Source organism: Callorhinus ursinus, unplaced genomic scaffold (assembly GCF_003265705.2).
Source record: "Callorhinus ursinus isolate GAN/ISIS: 27379988/994484 unplaced genomic scaffold, GSC_fseal_2.0 scaffold48, whole genome shotgun sequence".
NCBI classification, from domain to species: Eukaryota; Metazoa; Chordata; class Mammalia; order Carnivora; family Otariidae; genus Callorhinus; species Callorhinus ursinus.
This window is the reverse complement of record NW_027397110.1, coordinates 249,696-266,812: the sequence shown is the minus strand read 5'-3', so window position 1 is coordinate 266,812 and position 17,117 is coordinate 249,696. Positions and strand designations below refer to the sequence as shown.

Genomic DNA, 17,117 nt, shown 5'->3' with positions numbered 1-17,117 from the left:
TACACACACACACACTCCCTCTTAAACCTCAACAATAAAAAAATTTAAAACAGCAGGGAAGCTGAACAGATTTCTCACCAAAGAATATATTTACAGATGGCAAAGAAGTATATTAAGAGATGCTCAACATCATACGTCACCAGGGAACTGCCAATGAAAACAATAAGGTGCCACTGCACATCTGTCAGAACGGCCAAAATCCAGAGCACCACCGCCACCAAACACGGGGGGCGTGAGGAGCGGTGCTCGCCGACAGTGGGAAGGCAGAATGACACAGCCGCTGTGGAAGGCAGCTTGGTTGTTTCTTACCAAAACATACTCTTACCACGGTATCCAGCAATCATGCTCTTTGGTGTTTACCCAAATGAGTTGAAAATTTACACCTATACAAAAACCTGTATACAGATGTTTACAGCAGCTTTACTCATAATTGCCCGACCAAGACGTCCTTCAGTAGGTGAATGAATAAACAAGCCAGACAATGGACCCTCCAGACAATGAGCTACCAAACCGTGAAGTTTGGAGGAACCTTGAATGCATAACCCTGAGCGAAAGAAGCCAATCAGCAAAGGCTACGTTTGTACGATTCCAACCGGAGGACATTCTGGAAAAGGCAGAACTACGGAGACAGGAAAAGGGCCGGGGGGCCAGGAGCTGGGGAGGAGAGAGGAACAGGGGAGAGCACAGGGTGTGGAGGGCAGTGAAGTGACTCTGTGGGACGCCATAAAGGTGGGTCCGTCCCTTACACGGTTCTCCAAACCCACACAACGCCCCGCACAAGAGTGAACCTCAAGGCCAGCTGTGGTCTGCGTGACAGTGACGTGTCAACGTAGGTTCACTGATCCTAACAAACGCACCACCGGTGGGGGTGGTGATAGTAGAGGAGGTTGGGGGGGCAGGGCGTGTATGGGAAATCCCTGTACCTTCTGCTCAACTGGACTGTGAACCTAAAAATGCTCTGAGAAAGTGAACAACAAAATACTTATTTGGGTTTTGTAGGCCTAATGCCACGTGGCCCTACACCACGCAGGAAAGCCATTCCCTGTCACCCTCTTCTGTGGGGCAGGGGACAACACCGCCCTGGACACATGGCCCCACTGATCCTCCTGGCACAGCCCTCCCTGCACGGTGTAGCCTCAGGCCCCCCACACACCTTTCTTGTTGCCAGAGCCCGGCTCGCAGGCCTCCCCCTTGATGCTGGGTTTGCCTCTGCTGTAGTTCTGGTGGCTGACCACCCACTTGAGGATGCTGGAGGCCACTGTGCGCCGGAAGTCATCTGAAAGGACACCAAGGCCTCGCCTCCTCTGCGGGCGCTGGGGACCAGGGACCTCGGCCAGCACCAGCTGTCCTCAGCCTTGGTGCCCCACAGCCTGCAGCGGCCTCCCTTCCTGCCCTCACCGCCTCGAGGGGCCGTTCACTCTGCCCTCAGCCCGTGCTTCCAACCTGGTCCTGCTCCCTCCTGCTCCTCTGCAGATGGGAGTCTAATATACCTCCACCTGCACATCCCTCCCTGCCTCCCTCCTGCTCTCCGCCCCCCACCCAGGGCCAAGTCCATGGAGGCCACGTGCTTGTCCTTGTCCAGGCTCCCTGTGCCCTCAGCCCTGCACCAGAGGACGGAAGCCCCTTGCAGACACACGAGGACCCTCCCCATCCCAGGAGGCTCTCTGGACCTCCTTGGACATGCTGGCTTCCACGGCTCCCGGTGTGGATGGCCAGAGGGGCCCTGCCACACCCACCTGGCACGGAAGGCAGCTCTGGGTCCCACAGACCCAAGCTTGGGGCTGGCCTGGCTCCGAGTGCTCTTGGGCCAGGAGAGGCGGCCTGCATCCCCATGAGCGAGCCCACGCTCTGAGGCCTGCCTTAGCCAATTCCACTCCCATGCATGCCCTCTGGGAGGTCTGCAGGAAATTCTGGTACCTTCTCACCGAAACCAAACCAAAGCCTGCTCCTTGCTCATCTCAGCAGAGAAGGCCCCACCTGCCGGCCAAGCAGTTGCTGCCTCCTTGGAAATACCCAGAATCTGCGCTCCCTTCCCCAGCTCCTCCAGGGCCCAGAGCTTCTCACCGGAGTCTCCTTCCACCAGAACAAACGCCCCTGAGCTTGCCCACCAACTCCTAGCCCCTGTGCCCTGTGGGCACGCAGGCACATGGCCTCCTCCAGCCTGGTCCCTTCAGACCTCCCTCCCTCCGGGCCTCACCAGTACCCCTTCTCTGAGATGCCCCTGCCCACCACCCTCCCCTCCACTGCACTTCTCACCTCCAGCCCCCGTGGACCCTGCCTTGTTCTGCCTGCGCCTGTTTGCTTCTGGGAGCCCCAGAGTGGGGTCAAGACATACGGCACAGGTGCTGGTAGATGCCACATCTCCACGGCCCCCAGATCAGGCGCTCAGAAAACACGGTCACCCCCAAATGAACACTGCCCACCTGCTCTGACCTTCACTTTCTGTCTCTCTCTCTCTTGGCAGGTCAAACCAGGAATCCTCCCTCTGTCCTCAGGCCAGAGTCCGTGGCCCACAGGTGCTCAGACCTGGGTCCCAGGACCAACCCCACGCAGACCTCCCCCAGAAACCCAATCAGAACCAAGCTCCTGACACGCGGCTCCACAGCCTCCATCAGCCTCCACCAGCCTCCACGCAGCCTCCCATGCCATGCTGCCCATGGAAGTGTCTGGACCAGCCCTCACCCCTCAAAATGGAGCCGAGCCCCTGGGCCTTGGGACAGGACCAGGCTGTCTGTCATTACCTCCCACCAGTCCCCAGCCCTGCAGCTGTGGCCCAGCCCACCTCCCTTCCAAAGGTTCCTGCAGCCCTTCAGTGGGAGGTAGGCCACAGAGGGGCCCTGACACCAGGTGGTCTCCGCCTCTGGCCATTGACTTACCCAGGAATTCCTGCTTCTCACTCTCAGTGCAGAGGCCGTAACAGCGGGGGAAGAAGGAGTCAGGGTTGGCTTGGACGTACCATGGCAGGCTCCTCATGTTCACACACAGCCCGATCTCCAGAGACAGCGGCACGTTAGGCCCCCACAGGCCACCTGCTGGTCCCCTCAGACCAGCCTGAACACCTACAGGTCTGGCTGGCGGCACCTGCTCCAAGGAGCTCTTGGAGCAGACTCCCCCCCAGAGTAGACCCCCCCCCGGCCTCCGTGCCCCTCCTGCCCCCAGCCAGCTGGTTCAAATAACAGGGTGACCCCTGTGCAGGCCAGGGCCATCTGAGGGCACAGGGTGGTAGGTCCCACCTTTATCTCCCAGGTTCCCCAACTGGTGCTGGGCCCAGCAAGCTTCTGGGCACACTCACCACAGGCCCCATTTGGGAAAAAGTGCCCAGTGCCCCCCGTGAGAGGCAGTGCCTGCTGCCTGCTGGGCACACTGGTGGCCATGCTACATGGGGGCCTCTGTGGGGAGCCCAACCCGACTGGGCCACCTGCAGCTATTGCCCGCACCCTGAAGGAGGCCAGCAGCTGAGGCCGGGTGAGGATGCATGGGGCCAGACCCTCCACAGGGAGCCCTGGGGGTGGTGCGAGCCTCACCCCGACCCCCGTGTCGTCCTTGCCTGTTGGGGGAATGGTCTCCTTGTTGCCCAGAAGCCCCTCTCCCCAAGCTCTCCTGCCTGGGTACAGGCAGGCCTGTCCACCCTGGGCTGACCCCACCCCTGAACCTCAGCCCTCAGAGTCGCGGGAGGGGGCCGTGGGACCAAAGGGCGGTGAGTACAGGAGGTGCCCACGCCGCCTGCAGCCAGAAGGCCCTGTGCAGGGGGGAGGCGGCCTGGCTCTCCCTGGGACCCAGGGCCTCTCCAGGGTGCAGAGCTTATGCGGGGCTGCGGTGGCAGCCCCCACCTGCCCTGCCTGAGGTTTGGCCTGCGCACCCAGAGGTGGGACTCAGGGCTAAGGGCACATGGGGCTCTGGGGATGCGAGTGGAGCAGGTGCTGAGGGCCTCTGGACACTGGTAACGGGCAGTGTGGCCTCTGCCCGGGCAGCAGTCATCCTGGGGAGGAGCCCCAAGGTGACCATTCCATTCGAGGCCTTCCCACACTCAGCCATTGGACTTGCAGGAGGCGAGGCATTGCCCTGCACCTGCTCCCGCCCACTTCCCCCCAAGCCCTCCCTCTCACCTTGGTGGTGAAGGAAGCCGTCTTCCCGTAGTGATTCAGCATCTGGTCACAGCTCAGGCTGTGGTAGTCAATGACGTCCCTTTTGATAGTCCAGAGGAAGTACGGCATTTCATTTTTTACCAACCTGGACTGGCAAGAAAAAAAACCCTCATCAGTACCCTATATCCAAGCTTCCTATCTTTGGATGTTGGGATGCAAGTAAGAGTGAAGGAAATCAGACTTTTTCATTCTAGTTAGTTAGCATATATGGTAAAAATCAGTTTGAGGTGTAGAATTCAGTGATTCCTCACTTCCGTGAGACAGCCGGTGCCCCTCATGAGAGCCCTCCTTAATGCCCATCCCCCGTCCAGCCCCTCCCCCACTGCTCCCTCCATCAGCCCTGCTTGTTCTCTTTCATTAAGAGTCTCTTATGGTTTGGGGCGCCTGGGTGGCTCAGTCGTTAAGCGTCTGCCTTCAGCTTGGGTCTGGTCCCAGGGTCCTGGGATCGAGCCCCACATCGGGCTCCCTGCTCGGCGGGAAGCCTGCTTCTCCCTCTCCCACTGCCCCTGCTCGTGTTCTCTCTCTCGCTGTGTCTTTCTCTGTCAAATAAATAAAATCTTAAAAAAAAAAGATCCACTTAAAAAAAAAAAAAGAGTCTCTTATGGTTTGTCTCCCTCTCTTTTTTTCCTTCCCCTATGATCATCTGTTTTGCTCCTTAAATTCCTCATATCACTGAGATCATATACTATTGGCTTTCTCACTCAGCATAATCTCCTCCAGTTCCATCTGCATCGATGTAAATGCTGGGTATTCATCCTTTCTGGTGGTTGAGTGATATTCCACTGTGTATATGGACCACATCTTCTTTGTCCATTCATCTGTCGATGGACATCGGGGCTCCTTCCACGGTTGGGTGTTGGGCTCATTGCTGCTGTGAACATTGGGGGGCAGGTGCCCCTTCGGATCCCTATGTTTGTATCCTTTGGGCAAATACCCAGGAGTGCAGCTGCTGGGTTGTAGGGTAGCTCTATTTCTAACTTTCTGAGGACCCTCCATACTGTGGAAATAAGGTATTAAACAACACTGGAAGTGTGTGATCTGTGACTCTCTGGTCTGGGAGGCTGGCAGTGGTGTTCCTTGGGGAGCCACTGTGTGCTGCACTGGGGGAAACCGCCCGCATGCGGGGCTTCTGCTCTCAGGAAGCAAGGGCGGGCTCCGCACCAACAGCAGCCCCCCTGTGTGCGGCTGAGTGAGGCCAGGGCTGCCCACCCCGTGGGTGTCCTTGTGGGGTTCAGGGACATGCCACACAGGGGCATGGGGTGAGTGCACTGCCTCGTGGCCTGGAGACTGTGGGAGCCAGCCTCCTCCCTGCCCCCACTCCTTCAGAGCTGGCGGCCAGGGCCACCAGAGTGCAGGGACCAAGGGTGGACTTGGCGGCTCTGATTTTACAAACAAGAGCACCTGTGTGGTCAAAAATTCTTACCAAAGAGATACAAGGAAAGGAAAACATTTTCCAAAATTCTGACACCTTGAAGACCCTGCGGGGTCATTCTCTGTAGACCAGCATTTGAGGACACACCTACTATTCTGCAACACAGGCTAGTCTACCTTGACCCCATGTTAGGGCAGGACTGGGATCCTCCCATCCTGATGCCAACAAGAGTGCCCGGAGGGAGCGGGGAGCTGGCTGCCAGCATCACTTCCTAAAACTTATCCCAAATGCCGGACTCAGCCTTCCTTCCTACTCCAGAGCAACATCCACAGCTTCTGTTGTCACTTTCTCCCATTTGTTCAAGTGAGGCATGAACCATAAGACAAAAGTATGAAGGGCAGCACGCAAGTGCACACACCTACACAGGTGCACATGGACGCACACAAGCACACACACACAGATGCACATGGACACATGAGCGCACACACAGATGCACATGAGTGCATGCACGCACACAGGCATACATGGACACACATGAGTGCACATGAACGCACATGAGCGCACACAGATGCACACGCAGACACACACGAGTGCACATGGACACATGAGCGCCCACACAGATGCACATGAGTGCATGCACGCACACGGGCACACATGAGTGCACATGAACGCACACGCGTGCACACAGATGCACATGGACACATGAACACACACAGATGCACACGGGCACACATGGACAAACATGAGTGCACACGAGCGCACACAGATGCACACGCAGACACACACAAGTGCACATGGACACATGAGCACACACAGATGCACACGAGCACACGCACGCATACTTGTACACAGGTGCCTATGGACACACACGAGTGCACACACAGAGGTGTACATGAGTACACGTATGCACACGGGTGCACATGGACACACAAGCACGCACACACATACAAATGAGTGCAAGCATGCACATGCGTCCAGCAGCCTGGTGTGACTGGCTTTGCCACCCGTCCCCAGGACACGGCCCAGGGAAGGTGACAGTGTGAGGAGGCATGGGGACATCGAGGCCCACCTGGCCCAAGGGAGCTCAGGTATGGGGACCTACCATCACATCATGGATGTCATCTGTCTTCTCCAAAGCCTCTTCTTGGTTTTCTTTGCCTTCAGCACATTTATGTTCTGCAAACACAACCCCCAGAGAGCCATCAGCCTGTCCGGCCCAAGCACCTCAGCACAGCCCCCACACCCCACAGCCGGCAGCGGCCACGGCCACGGCGCACTTGCTGACACCCCAGCAACTCATCTCCAGGGGCCTTCCGTCTCCCTGCCCCAGTGTTCGCTGCATGGCCCCTCTGCCAGGTGCAGTCCCAGGGTCCAGGACCCCAGGTGTGGGGCGGGACAGACAGCCTTGGGATAAGTGTGGTGGAGAGGGGTGCGGGAAGCAGGACAGCGATGGGGTCGGCATGGGCCTCAACCACCGTGTGGGAGCTGGCCCCCTGCAGACCGAGGGCCAAGAAGGTGCAGATGTTCTCTGCAGAGTGGGAGGCAGGGCCTTGGGCAGAGTGACCGAGGAGTGACCAGTGGGGACCCAGGGCTAGAGGAGAGACAGACAGGGCAGGGCCACTGAAGGATGGTGGCAACTGCCCAGACATGGGAGGAGGAGAACTGTTGTGGGCACGGACGGGGGACACCGAGAAGTCGTGGGCACGGACGGGGGACACCGAGAAGTCGTGGGCACGGACGGGGGACACCGAGAAGTCGTGGGCACGGACGGGGGGACACCGAGAAGCAACCAGACCAGGTTTGAAAGCACAGGCCTGGCGTGGAGATACTTGGGGAAGGCAGGCCGGGAGGGCAATGGCCTCTGCCTGCCCAGGGAGACCCCCAGACATGCAGGGGAGGCCCAAGTCACAGGCTCTTCAGGCCAGAAAAGCACTCCCTGGAGAGGTGTGACTCACTCAGACGCACACACAAGCCTTACACCGAGACAAGACACCTTCGATACTCTACCAGGCACCCCCGCACCGTCATCGTCTGCATTTGGGATGACCTTGGGCAGAAAGTGGAACTTCTTCTCCACCCAGCCCTTTCTTCGAAGGGTGGCCCGTATCACTGGGTAGTGTCCGTAGATGGAGAAAATCTTCTTTTCCTCAAATTGCAAGAGCATATTTTAAATTAGAGAATGAAAGACAAGGCAGTTAATTGTCTGTGAGGGGAGGCTTCAAGGCAGAATGAGACAGACTGTGCCAGTGAGTGGGATGACACTCAGGTCCCGCTCCAAGGAAGACACGCAGAAACATCCAAGAACACACACGGGCACGGAGCAGGGCCCTCCTCTGTGGCACGTGCTCATTCTTTGCGGGCCTTGCACACGTGGCTGTCGCTCCCACGAAGGCTAGGAGACCCCGCACAACCAGGACCACGGGCGCGTGCCCCGCTCAGGGCAGGTCCTGGTCTGGAAGGTGGGGCTGAGGCCGGAGGCCACGCACTCTAAGGCTTTCTTTTCTCTACGAAGGTGACAGTCTCTCGTGCTGGGGGCGAGGGGATGGGCGCCTGAGACTCGAGGAGGAGCGAGAGGGAAGAGCTGCTCAACCGCCCAAGAAGGGCCACAGCGGGACCGGAGTGCCAAAAGCATGAGGCCAGCACCAAGGAAGCTGGGGGCTCTGCCGGGACTGGGCACCAGGCAGGGAGCGGGCGGTGGGTGGCGTGTACCGAGGCCTTCCCAGCTCAGGGATGGGAGACGGGACGGTGACGGGCATGCCGGAGCCTCCGGGGCCCACGCTGCTGAGGCACAGCCTGGGCAGGGTACAGAGGACGACGGCCACACGGCAGGGTCAGCAGTTAGCTCAGTGCCTCCCGAGCTTGTGGGAGCAGGCGGGGGCGGGGCAGGAGGGGAATGGCTCAAACTCACGGTGTCCCTAATTAGACGACTTTGAATGAATCAAAAGACAGACTATACTGGGTGGGCCTGGCCTAGTCAGGTGCACCTCTTAAAAAGAGGGTCCAGGGCATCCCTGAAGTTGGAGAGTCAAAGCAGCAGAGACCCTCTCCCCGTTGCTGGCTCTGAAGAAACCAGCTCTACAGCCACAAGGGAGTGAATCCTGCCAACCAGCCAAGGGAGCCTGGAAGCGGATCTTTGCCCAGCTGAGCCTCTGGATGAGACCCCAGCCCAGCTGATGCCTCATTTCAGCCTCGAGAGATCCTGAGCAGAGGCCCCCGCAGAAGCTGTGAGATAATAAATGTTTAAGTGTTTAAGTAGCTAAGCTCATGGTGATTTGTTACACGACATCGGTAGCAGACATACCCTATAGTTCCCACAAGGAGGACTTGCACTCCGCACCCAGGAACACATACAAGAAAGCTTGCGTCGGGCCAGAAGCTGGGAGTTCCAGTTCTAGCACCCACAGGAAGGGCCCAGCAGGTCAGAGGACCTCTCTGAGCCTCCTTCTACACAGAAAATCTGTCCAAAGCCTGCCCTCTTCCCCCACGGGCTGTGCACCAGGGCAGAGGGATGGGATGACCTTGGCCACCGAGGGGCTGCTGCCATGCAGAGACAGGCAGGGGACCTGCCCCAGCAAGAACGCCCACCTTGCTTACAGTCAAACTGAACAACTTCAGAAAAGCTGATTATTTTAATCAACAGGCTAAAATTCCTCAGGGAACTACAAAAGGAAGAAAAACAGAGTATAAGATTTACAACATACAAGACAGGGGAAATGGAATTTAAAATGTAATCAGTCCACACAGAGCCACAAAGTGAGCAGACGGGGCAGACTGAACGAGGGAAGGAGGCAGGGACACACGGGGATGCCCAAGGACCCCAGGGGTGCAGTCATAGGTAAACCCACCAAAGGCTCCAGGTAAAAGGTGAAGAGTGCCAGGCTGGATTTCTAAAACCTCAGTCTATGATGTTTACGAGAGGAAATCAAAAGCATAAGCGTAGAGATAGGTAGAACATAGAGAATCTAAGTATGAGACAAAACAGCCTTTGCGACAAAATAAACCCCTAAAGAAAATCACGCCATAATTTACAAAAAGATTCAATTCACCAGGAAGATGCTTTTGTATGCTCCTAGTAAGAGGGCTATAAATAATAAAGCAGAATTTGACAACCACAAAGTGAAGGAATCCACACTGATAAAAGGGTATTTAACATGCTTCTCTCAGTCAGTGACAGAACCCACAGACCAGAGATTTCCATCAGCCTCGAAGACTTGAACAACACAATAACCAGCTCTGCCCTGAGGTCTATGAGTGGGGTACCCCACGTCAACTTTCACATAAATGCACAAAACGCTGGGCGTAAAGCAAGTCTGAACACACTTCAGTGGAATAACATTATGCAGATTACAGATTCAACCACATGCAACCAAGCTAGAAATCAGTAACAGAATAAATAGAAAAAAAAACAATTATTTATCCAAAGGATACAAACAGAGTGATCCGAAGGGGCACCTGAACCCCAATGTTTATAGCAGCAATGGCCACAATAGCCAAACTATGGAAAAAGCCCAGATGTCCGTTGACAGATGAATGGATAAAGAAGATGTGGTATATATACACAATGGAATATTATGCAGCCATCAAAAAAACGAAAACTTGCCATTTGCAAAGACATGGATGGAGCTAAAGGGTATTATGCTAAGTGAAATAAGTCAATCAGAGAAAGACAATTATCATCTGATTTCATGCATCTGTGGAATTTAAGAAACAAAACAGAGGAGCATAAAGGAAGGGAGGGAAAAATAAGACAGAATCAGAGAGGGAGAAAAACCGTAAGAGAGTCAACCATAGGAAACAAACTGAGGGTTGCTGGAGGAGAGAGAGGGGACGGGGTAACTGGGTGATGGGCACTAAGGAGGGCACGTGATGTAATGAGTACTGGGTGTTGTATGCAGCTGATGAATCATTAAATTCTACCCCTGAAACTAATGATACAGTATATGTTAATTAAATTGAATTTAAATAAAAAGTAAAAAAATAATAAAATAAAATGAGAAAATCTTGTATACATGAAAAAAATAGGAAAAAAAACCCCAGAAGTGTAGACATGAACTCTACTTTTAAGTAACCCACAATGAATGAGAAGTAATAATATGAATTATAAAGTACTTTGAACTACATCTCAGCTAAAGTACTGTAAAAATAAAAGCTTGTGAAAGCAGCTAACAAATGCTTAGAGGGATGTTTATAGCCCTAAATGTTCACCTGTTTTTAGGCTTCAGTAGAAAACCCGAGAATTAACAAGCTGGTATGGTTCGTTGGTATGAAATCCCAGAGAGCGCACACAGCCACCAGGATCAGGCGGGCGACAGGGGCCCGCCCCCCAGGGCAGGACTGCTGGCGACCGCGCACCTGGTGCACCCAGCCCGTCCCGTGGCGACCGGGGTTCACGACCCATGCTCTGCAGGTGCACGAAGAACCTCAGAAGCACATCCCCGTGGTTGATGCACTGGACTTCCCGAGCCCTTCATGCCCAGCCTTCTGAGCAAGGGCCGCCAATGTAGGCAAAGCCGGAGAATACCACCTTTCCCCAGCGAAGGCTCCCGGTGCTCTCAGGACAGCAGACAGACCCTGCTGCCCCGTAAAGAACAGGACGTACCCCCGCTCCCCTCCCCCTGGGGCCCAGCGCTGGGGTCCAGGGCCAACCCAGGCTGGCGGACTGTGGGCAGCTGGGAGCTCAGCACATCAAAGCAACCCACTTGCTTTCCAAATTCCAAAATAAGTTTCCACATTTAAAAAGTGCCCCCCCCAACCTTGGGGCGCCTGGCTGGCTCGGTCTGAATAGCGCGGGACTCTTGATCTCAGAGTCATGAGTCGAGCCCCACGTGGGGTGAAGAGATTATGGAAATAAATAAAACTTTAAAAAAGTGCACCCCCAGCCCCAAAAGACATTTACCTTGATGGCCTTTTCTGTTAATTGTCTTGCTATTTTGTATCTGTCTAATCTGGGGGAAGAAGTCAAGTCTTGGGAAATTCCTCGTTTTAATTCTGCAGAAGAGAAACAGACATCCAGGCTAAGGTAAAAGTGCGCGGGGGATGCTTGGAAAGGAAGCCCAGCCCACCCGCACACCCATCACCTTTCCACCCAGCCCACCGCTGGCCCCCCGACCCTCCTCCTGCAAACCCTAAGCCCCTCCCCAGGCTGCGGCCCCCCAACCCTCCATCCCCTGGCCATGCCCTCTCTCTGCCCCCCGCCCACCTGCCCTGCAGCTCTGGCTTGCGCACGCTCTCTCCTCGCTGTGCTCCCCACCCACTTTGTGGCCACGCCACGCCATGACCAGCCCCCCCGTCTCTGTCAGGGCCAGCCCTCCCCGCTCCTCCCCTAACTATGGCCACCAGACTCCCCGCAGCACACACCTTAAAGATTAAAATGGAAACCCTCCTCCCTGTACTCCACACCTCTCCACATCCCCGTCTGCTGGACTCCACCGTGGACACCACCCATGCTAAAGTCATACACACACAAGCCGATCCCTTGTCACTCCCTCGGGCCCTGGCTCCTGGGAGCACCGGACACTTGGCTGGCCAGCCCTGCTCCCCTTGGCCCCCCGTTTTCCTCCTCACTGCAGCCCTTTTTCTCCCCCTATGCCCTAACCTTGGAAGTGCGCAGGCCTGGATCTCAGACTCCATGCTTCCTGTCCACACCCACTCGCTGGAATTTTCAATTCCACCATGCCCAGACCCCTGGAATGTACACCTTCCACCCACACCACCAGACCTCCTGACACCTCCAGGACCCCCGGTGCCTGGATGTCCAAGGAACATCGCAGGCGGGACAGGCCAGCAGCAGGCACCCCTCCAGCACCCACTGCTCTTCCTCCCCCTGTGGGCCCCAGAGACCCACAACTGCACAGCCAATCAATACAGACAGAAGCAGCAGAGCCTTTCAGTGGGGATGGTGCTCTGACAACTGCACGTCCAGATGCAGAACACAAATCGAACCCCAGCCTGGCAACGACCCTCCGTGGCACCCGGCCTTTGGTTTCTAAGCATGGGCTGCCCTGGCTGGAGGGATCTGAGCTCTCTGGGGAGCTGGGAGCCCTCAGGGCATCTTGAGGCTCTTACAGACTGGGATGGGGGACAGCAAAAAGATGCAGAAGCAGCGTGCAGAGGTGGGAGGGCTGAGTGTAGACCACTGGTGCGTCACAAAATATGATGGTCACTGGCCAGACCCAGCACAGCCGTCCAAGAAGACTCTTGAGAGTGAGAGAGAGAAGGGCAAACACAACCCTCACCCGAGGCCATCAGAGATGCCTGTGTGCCAACACCTTCCCTGGAAGCCCGTAACTGCAGGGCAGAAATAAGCACCCGGGCACACCTTCTGGAAGGATCGGAACTTTGCAGAGACTGAGGAGGCCCACCGGGGAGGACAACACTCCTTAAGGAGCGCAGCTCCTCGTCTGTTCTTTGTGGAGAACCAGCCATTCAAACAGGGGCCTCCCAGGGCAACTGGCCCCCTGGGAGGGTGAGGGGCGGGTGAGTGGGTGCAGCGTGGTGTGTCCAGAGCGGGGGCTGGGGTCGCTGCAGCCTACAACGATATCCTCTTGCCCAGGCCTGTTCCTCACTGATCCAGAAGTACTTTCCCGTCAACCTCCAGCACCACCTCCTGCCCAACCTCCAGTTCCATCTCAGAGGGATTCTCTGCGGAGTCCCCCACCCCCACTCAGGGGCCTTGGGTAGTCACCAGGTGCCACAGCTCCACTCCTCGGGTGGCCACGGAAACACAACCCTACCCTGGAGGGGTCCGGCCAGCACTGGTCCCGCGACGGGCTGCAGCACCGGCGACAGCACGGTCAGACTCTGTGGGCAAATTAGGGGCACAGCACCACCTCCAAGGAGTCTTGGCAAAACACTCAACCCAAATCTCATCAGGTCTCCAGAGCTCATCTCCAGATTACAGAGGAGGGGCAGAGGAGGAGAGTAAACCACCCCAAGGCCAACAGCTAGATGAGTCCCAAAGGTAGGACTTTCTCCCGAACAAGAGGTTGTCCTCATCAAGTCTAGATCCTGAAAACACAAGGCAAGAGGGGTGGCCACTCCAGATCAAACAATAGCAAAGAGAAAGGACAGCCTGATGCAATGTGTGGTCCTTGACCAGATCACGATCTGAACAAACCGACCCCGGGATTAATGGGGAAATATGAATATATTCTGGGTATTGGATTTTAGTGAGGAATTATTGTCCATCTTATCAAATGTGAAAAAATAGTTTAGTTATTTAGAAAATGTCACTTTTAGAGATATTTAGTAAATATTTAGATATATACTAATATTTACTTATAAATATTAACAGAACTTTAATAAAATAATTATTAAAGACAAAAGAGAGATAGCCCATAATATTAAAAGGATCAATTTGTCAGGGAGATATAAAAATTCCAAATGTGTATGAACTTAATTATATATAAAGATACAAGTTGACAAAGCTAAAAACAAAAAAAGAAAATCCACAATCATATTGAGATATTTAACCTACTTCTCTCAGTAAATGAAAGATTAAACAAAGGGGGCACCTGGGTGGCTCAGTCCATTAAGCATCTGCCTTCTGCTCAGGTCATGATCCCTGACCTTTTTTGTTGGGAACAAAAAAAGATGTCCACTATATCACTTCTATTCAACATTATACTAAAAGTAGTAGCCAATGCAATAATGCAGGAAAAGGAAATAAAAGGTATAAAAGCTGAAAAGATCTGCAGATGATTGTGTACATAAGAAATCTAAATGAATCTACTAGCTATTAGAATTAGTTAGCAAAGTCACCAAATGCCAAGTCAGTACAATAAAATTAATTATATTTCTATATACTGGGAATAATTAGAAAATGAAACTCAACAATGTTATATCTAAAAAACATCAAATATCTAGGAGTAAATCTAACAAAAGAGGTTTTCCATATCTGTACTCTGAAAATTACAAAACACTGTTGATAAGAATCAAAGAACTAAATGTTCCTGGGTTGAAAGACTCAATATTGATAAAATGTTAGGTTTCACCCAAATTGATATATAGATTCAATGTAACCAAAATTAAAATCCCAGCAAGACTTGTGTGTGTGGGTGTGTGTTAAATTAACAATTTGATTCTAAAATTTATATGTTGATGCAAAAGTCGAAGAAAACCTAAACAAATCTTGAAGGATAAATCCAAAGGCTTATACTACAAAATATTAAGACTTATTATAAAGCTACTGGAATTAAAACAGGGTAGAATGGACTCAGGATAGGCAGAGAAATCAATAAAACAGAATGGAAAACAAAAAAATAGGCCTAGGCCTGATTTTCCACAAAGGTGACATTGCAGGGCCCACCTGGGTCAATTAGATATTCACATGGGGGAAGAGTGAACATTTGCCCACTGACCCCTCACTCCATACAAAATAGTCAATCCCTGTGAATTGTGGAGGTGAATGTGAAATGTTACATTATAAAGTTTCTAAAGGAAAACATAGGATACTGTTTTCTGAACAATGGGGTGGCTATAGATTTCCTAGTAAGACTCAAAAAGCACTAACTATAGAAGAGAAGATTGACAATTAAACTTCCTTACAACTAAGAAGTTGATTTTCTTTCTTTCTTTCTTTCTTGACAGAGAGAGACACAGTTAGAGAAGGAACACAAGCAGGGGGAGTGGGAAAGGGAGAAGCAGGCTTCCCACGGAGCAGGGAGCCCGATGCGGGGCTCGATCCCAGTTCGCTGGGATCATGACCTGAGCAGAAGGCAGACGCTTAACGACTGAGCCACCCAGGCGCCCCTGAGAAGTTGATTTTCAAAGGGAATGGTTAAGTGGCTGAAAACACCAGCCATGGACCAGAGGTATTTATAATACATCTAACTGACAAAGAACTGGTATCCGTCCAGAAGGGGCAAAGAATTCCTACCACTCAATAAGGAAGAACCCACAACCCAGTTTAATAATGGCCAAAAGACCGGAACAGATACTCCACAAAGAGTCCCAGAAGGGAAAGTAAAACGGAAACCACAGTGAGGCGGCCCCCACACCCACCCAATGCCCAGAATGAATAGGACGATGCCCACTGTTGGCCTGGGTGTGGAGCAGCTGAGGCTCTTACCCCCGCGCGGTAACATAGAGCTGAACAGGAGCCTACCCTGGACCCAGCGAGTTCACTCTTAGGTATTTACCAACGAGAATGACCTCACTGGCAAAAAGGCAAGTGCACGGGTTTACTCAGACCTAGGAAAGGGCTCACCGGGACTTCTCCCGGACTGCGCCTTAACCCCGAGCATCTGACTTTGCACCCCTTTCCCAAGTTGAGCTCTGAAGTCGACCAGCTTGGGCAGAAAGGTGGAGGGCAGGGGGCTGGAGGGTGCGGGGGAGTCCGGAGAAGAGCGGGGCCCAAGCACAAGCTCCGCGGCCAGGGTCCCCCGACCGCCCTGGCGGGCCTTCATGCCCCTGAACGTCCTGAGTCAACCCCGGGCCCTGCGCCTCACGTCTGAGCCGCTTGCCCCCACGCCGTTCCCGCCTCGAACCACGAGTGGCCAGAAGGTGGGCGAAGAAGACACTGACTGTTCTCTTCTCTCGGGTCTCCTTCCAGTGAAGCGGACGAGAGCCTCTTCCTTTCTCCCGGCTCCATTCCGGCCTCCGGCAGCTCACCCTTCCTCGCGCCTGCTCGCGCCCCTGCAAGGAGAGGGGGCGTCGGCGAGGGCTCGCGGCCCAGGGCATCCCAGCGCGGGGAGGCAGGTCGGTGCCGGGGCTCTGAAGCTAGGTTGAGGGGAGGACAGGTGTAGGGTCTCGGGGCAGGTCTGGGGGGAGAGGGGCAAGTCCAGGTTTGTAGGGGTAGGTCCGGGCTTCTGAGGACGGGGCTGGGCAAGGCTGGAGCGCCAACGGGAGTGGGAGGGAGGGCGGAGGGGGTGGGACTAAGGTCCGGGCTCCCGAGGGCAGCGTGGAGAGGTGAAGGGGTGAACGTTCCGAGGAAGAGTGGTTCTGGGGTTCCGAGCAGGAAGTCTAGAATCCTGGGGCGAGGGGAGGGGGGTCTGGAGTCCCGGGACGGGGGAGGGTGCGTCAGGGATTCCCGAGGGCTCAAGCAGGGCGGGGCACGGGTCCTGTCTGGCATCCGCAGGGGCACAGGTCCGGGGTTCCGAGGCGAGGGGGCCAGTGCTCACCCGGGATCGGCCCCGTGGGGCGCACTGCGCCCCCGCCCCCCGCCGCGCCGCCGGGCGTCCAGCGGTTGTCCGGGGCAACGGGCCGGGGCTGCGCGGTGCATTGTGCAAGCCTGGCCCGCGGGGTGCGCGGGGCGCGGGGCCTAGGGGCCGCGGCGCGGCGGCCAACGCGGGGCGTGGGGCTGCGCGGGCGCGCGGGAGGCGGGGAGCGCCAGGAGCGGTTGCGGTGGGGCCGGCGGCGAGCGTGGGGCGCGGATCCCCGGGGGCCGCGGTCAGTGGCGTTAGCGCTGGGCCCCGGGCCGGGGCTGCTGTCCGAGGCGCGGGGGCCGGGGCGCTGGGCCATGGTGTCCTCGGGAAGGAGTGGGCGCGCCGCCTCCGCCCGGGGTCACGCGGTCACCAGGCGCAGGTCTGGTGGGGGTCAGCAGACCCACCCTGGCAGTCAGAGGCCCCCAAGTCATAAAGAACCAAGAGTCACAACCGGCC

At 55.2% G+C, this 17,117-nt stretch overlaps 1 protein-coding gene across 7 annotated transcripts in view; it reads right to left on the bottom strand.

Annotated features, from left to right (window-relative positions):
• Positions 1–16,702, bottom strand: part of TTLL8 (tubulin tyrosine ligase like 8) — a 46,516-nt gene extending 29,814 nt beyond the window's left edge. For 3 of the 7 annotated variants that reach the window (XM_025882177.2, XM_073882597.1, XM_073882592.1), the window contains exons 1-8: positions 16,638–16,702; positions 16,042–16,152; positions 11,414–11,505; positions 7,525–7,663; positions 6,620–6,693; positions 4,107–4,235; positions 2,877–2,991; positions 1,154–1,276 (exon numbers count right to left, since the gene is read on the bottom strand). In XM_025882177.2, the coding sequence (XP_025737962.2) occupies positions 1,154–1,276; positions 2,877–2,991; positions 4,107–4,235; positions 6,620–6,693; positions 7,525–7,663; positions 11,414–11,505; positions 16,042–16,108 (739 nt within the window). In that variant the 5' untranslated portion in view covers positions 16,109–16,152; positions 16,638–16,702. Of the gene's footprint in view, positions 1–1,153; positions 1,277–2,876; positions 2,992–4,106; positions 4,236–4,846; positions 5,017–6,619; positions 6,694–7,524; positions 7,664–11,413; positions 11,506–16,041; positions 16,153–16,637 lie in introns of those variants that run through there. The other 4 variants (XM_073882593.1, XM_073882595.1, XM_073882594.1 and 1 more) reach the window with 4 other exon arrangements.
• Between the last annotated feature and the right edge of the window lie 415 nt (positions 16,703–17,117).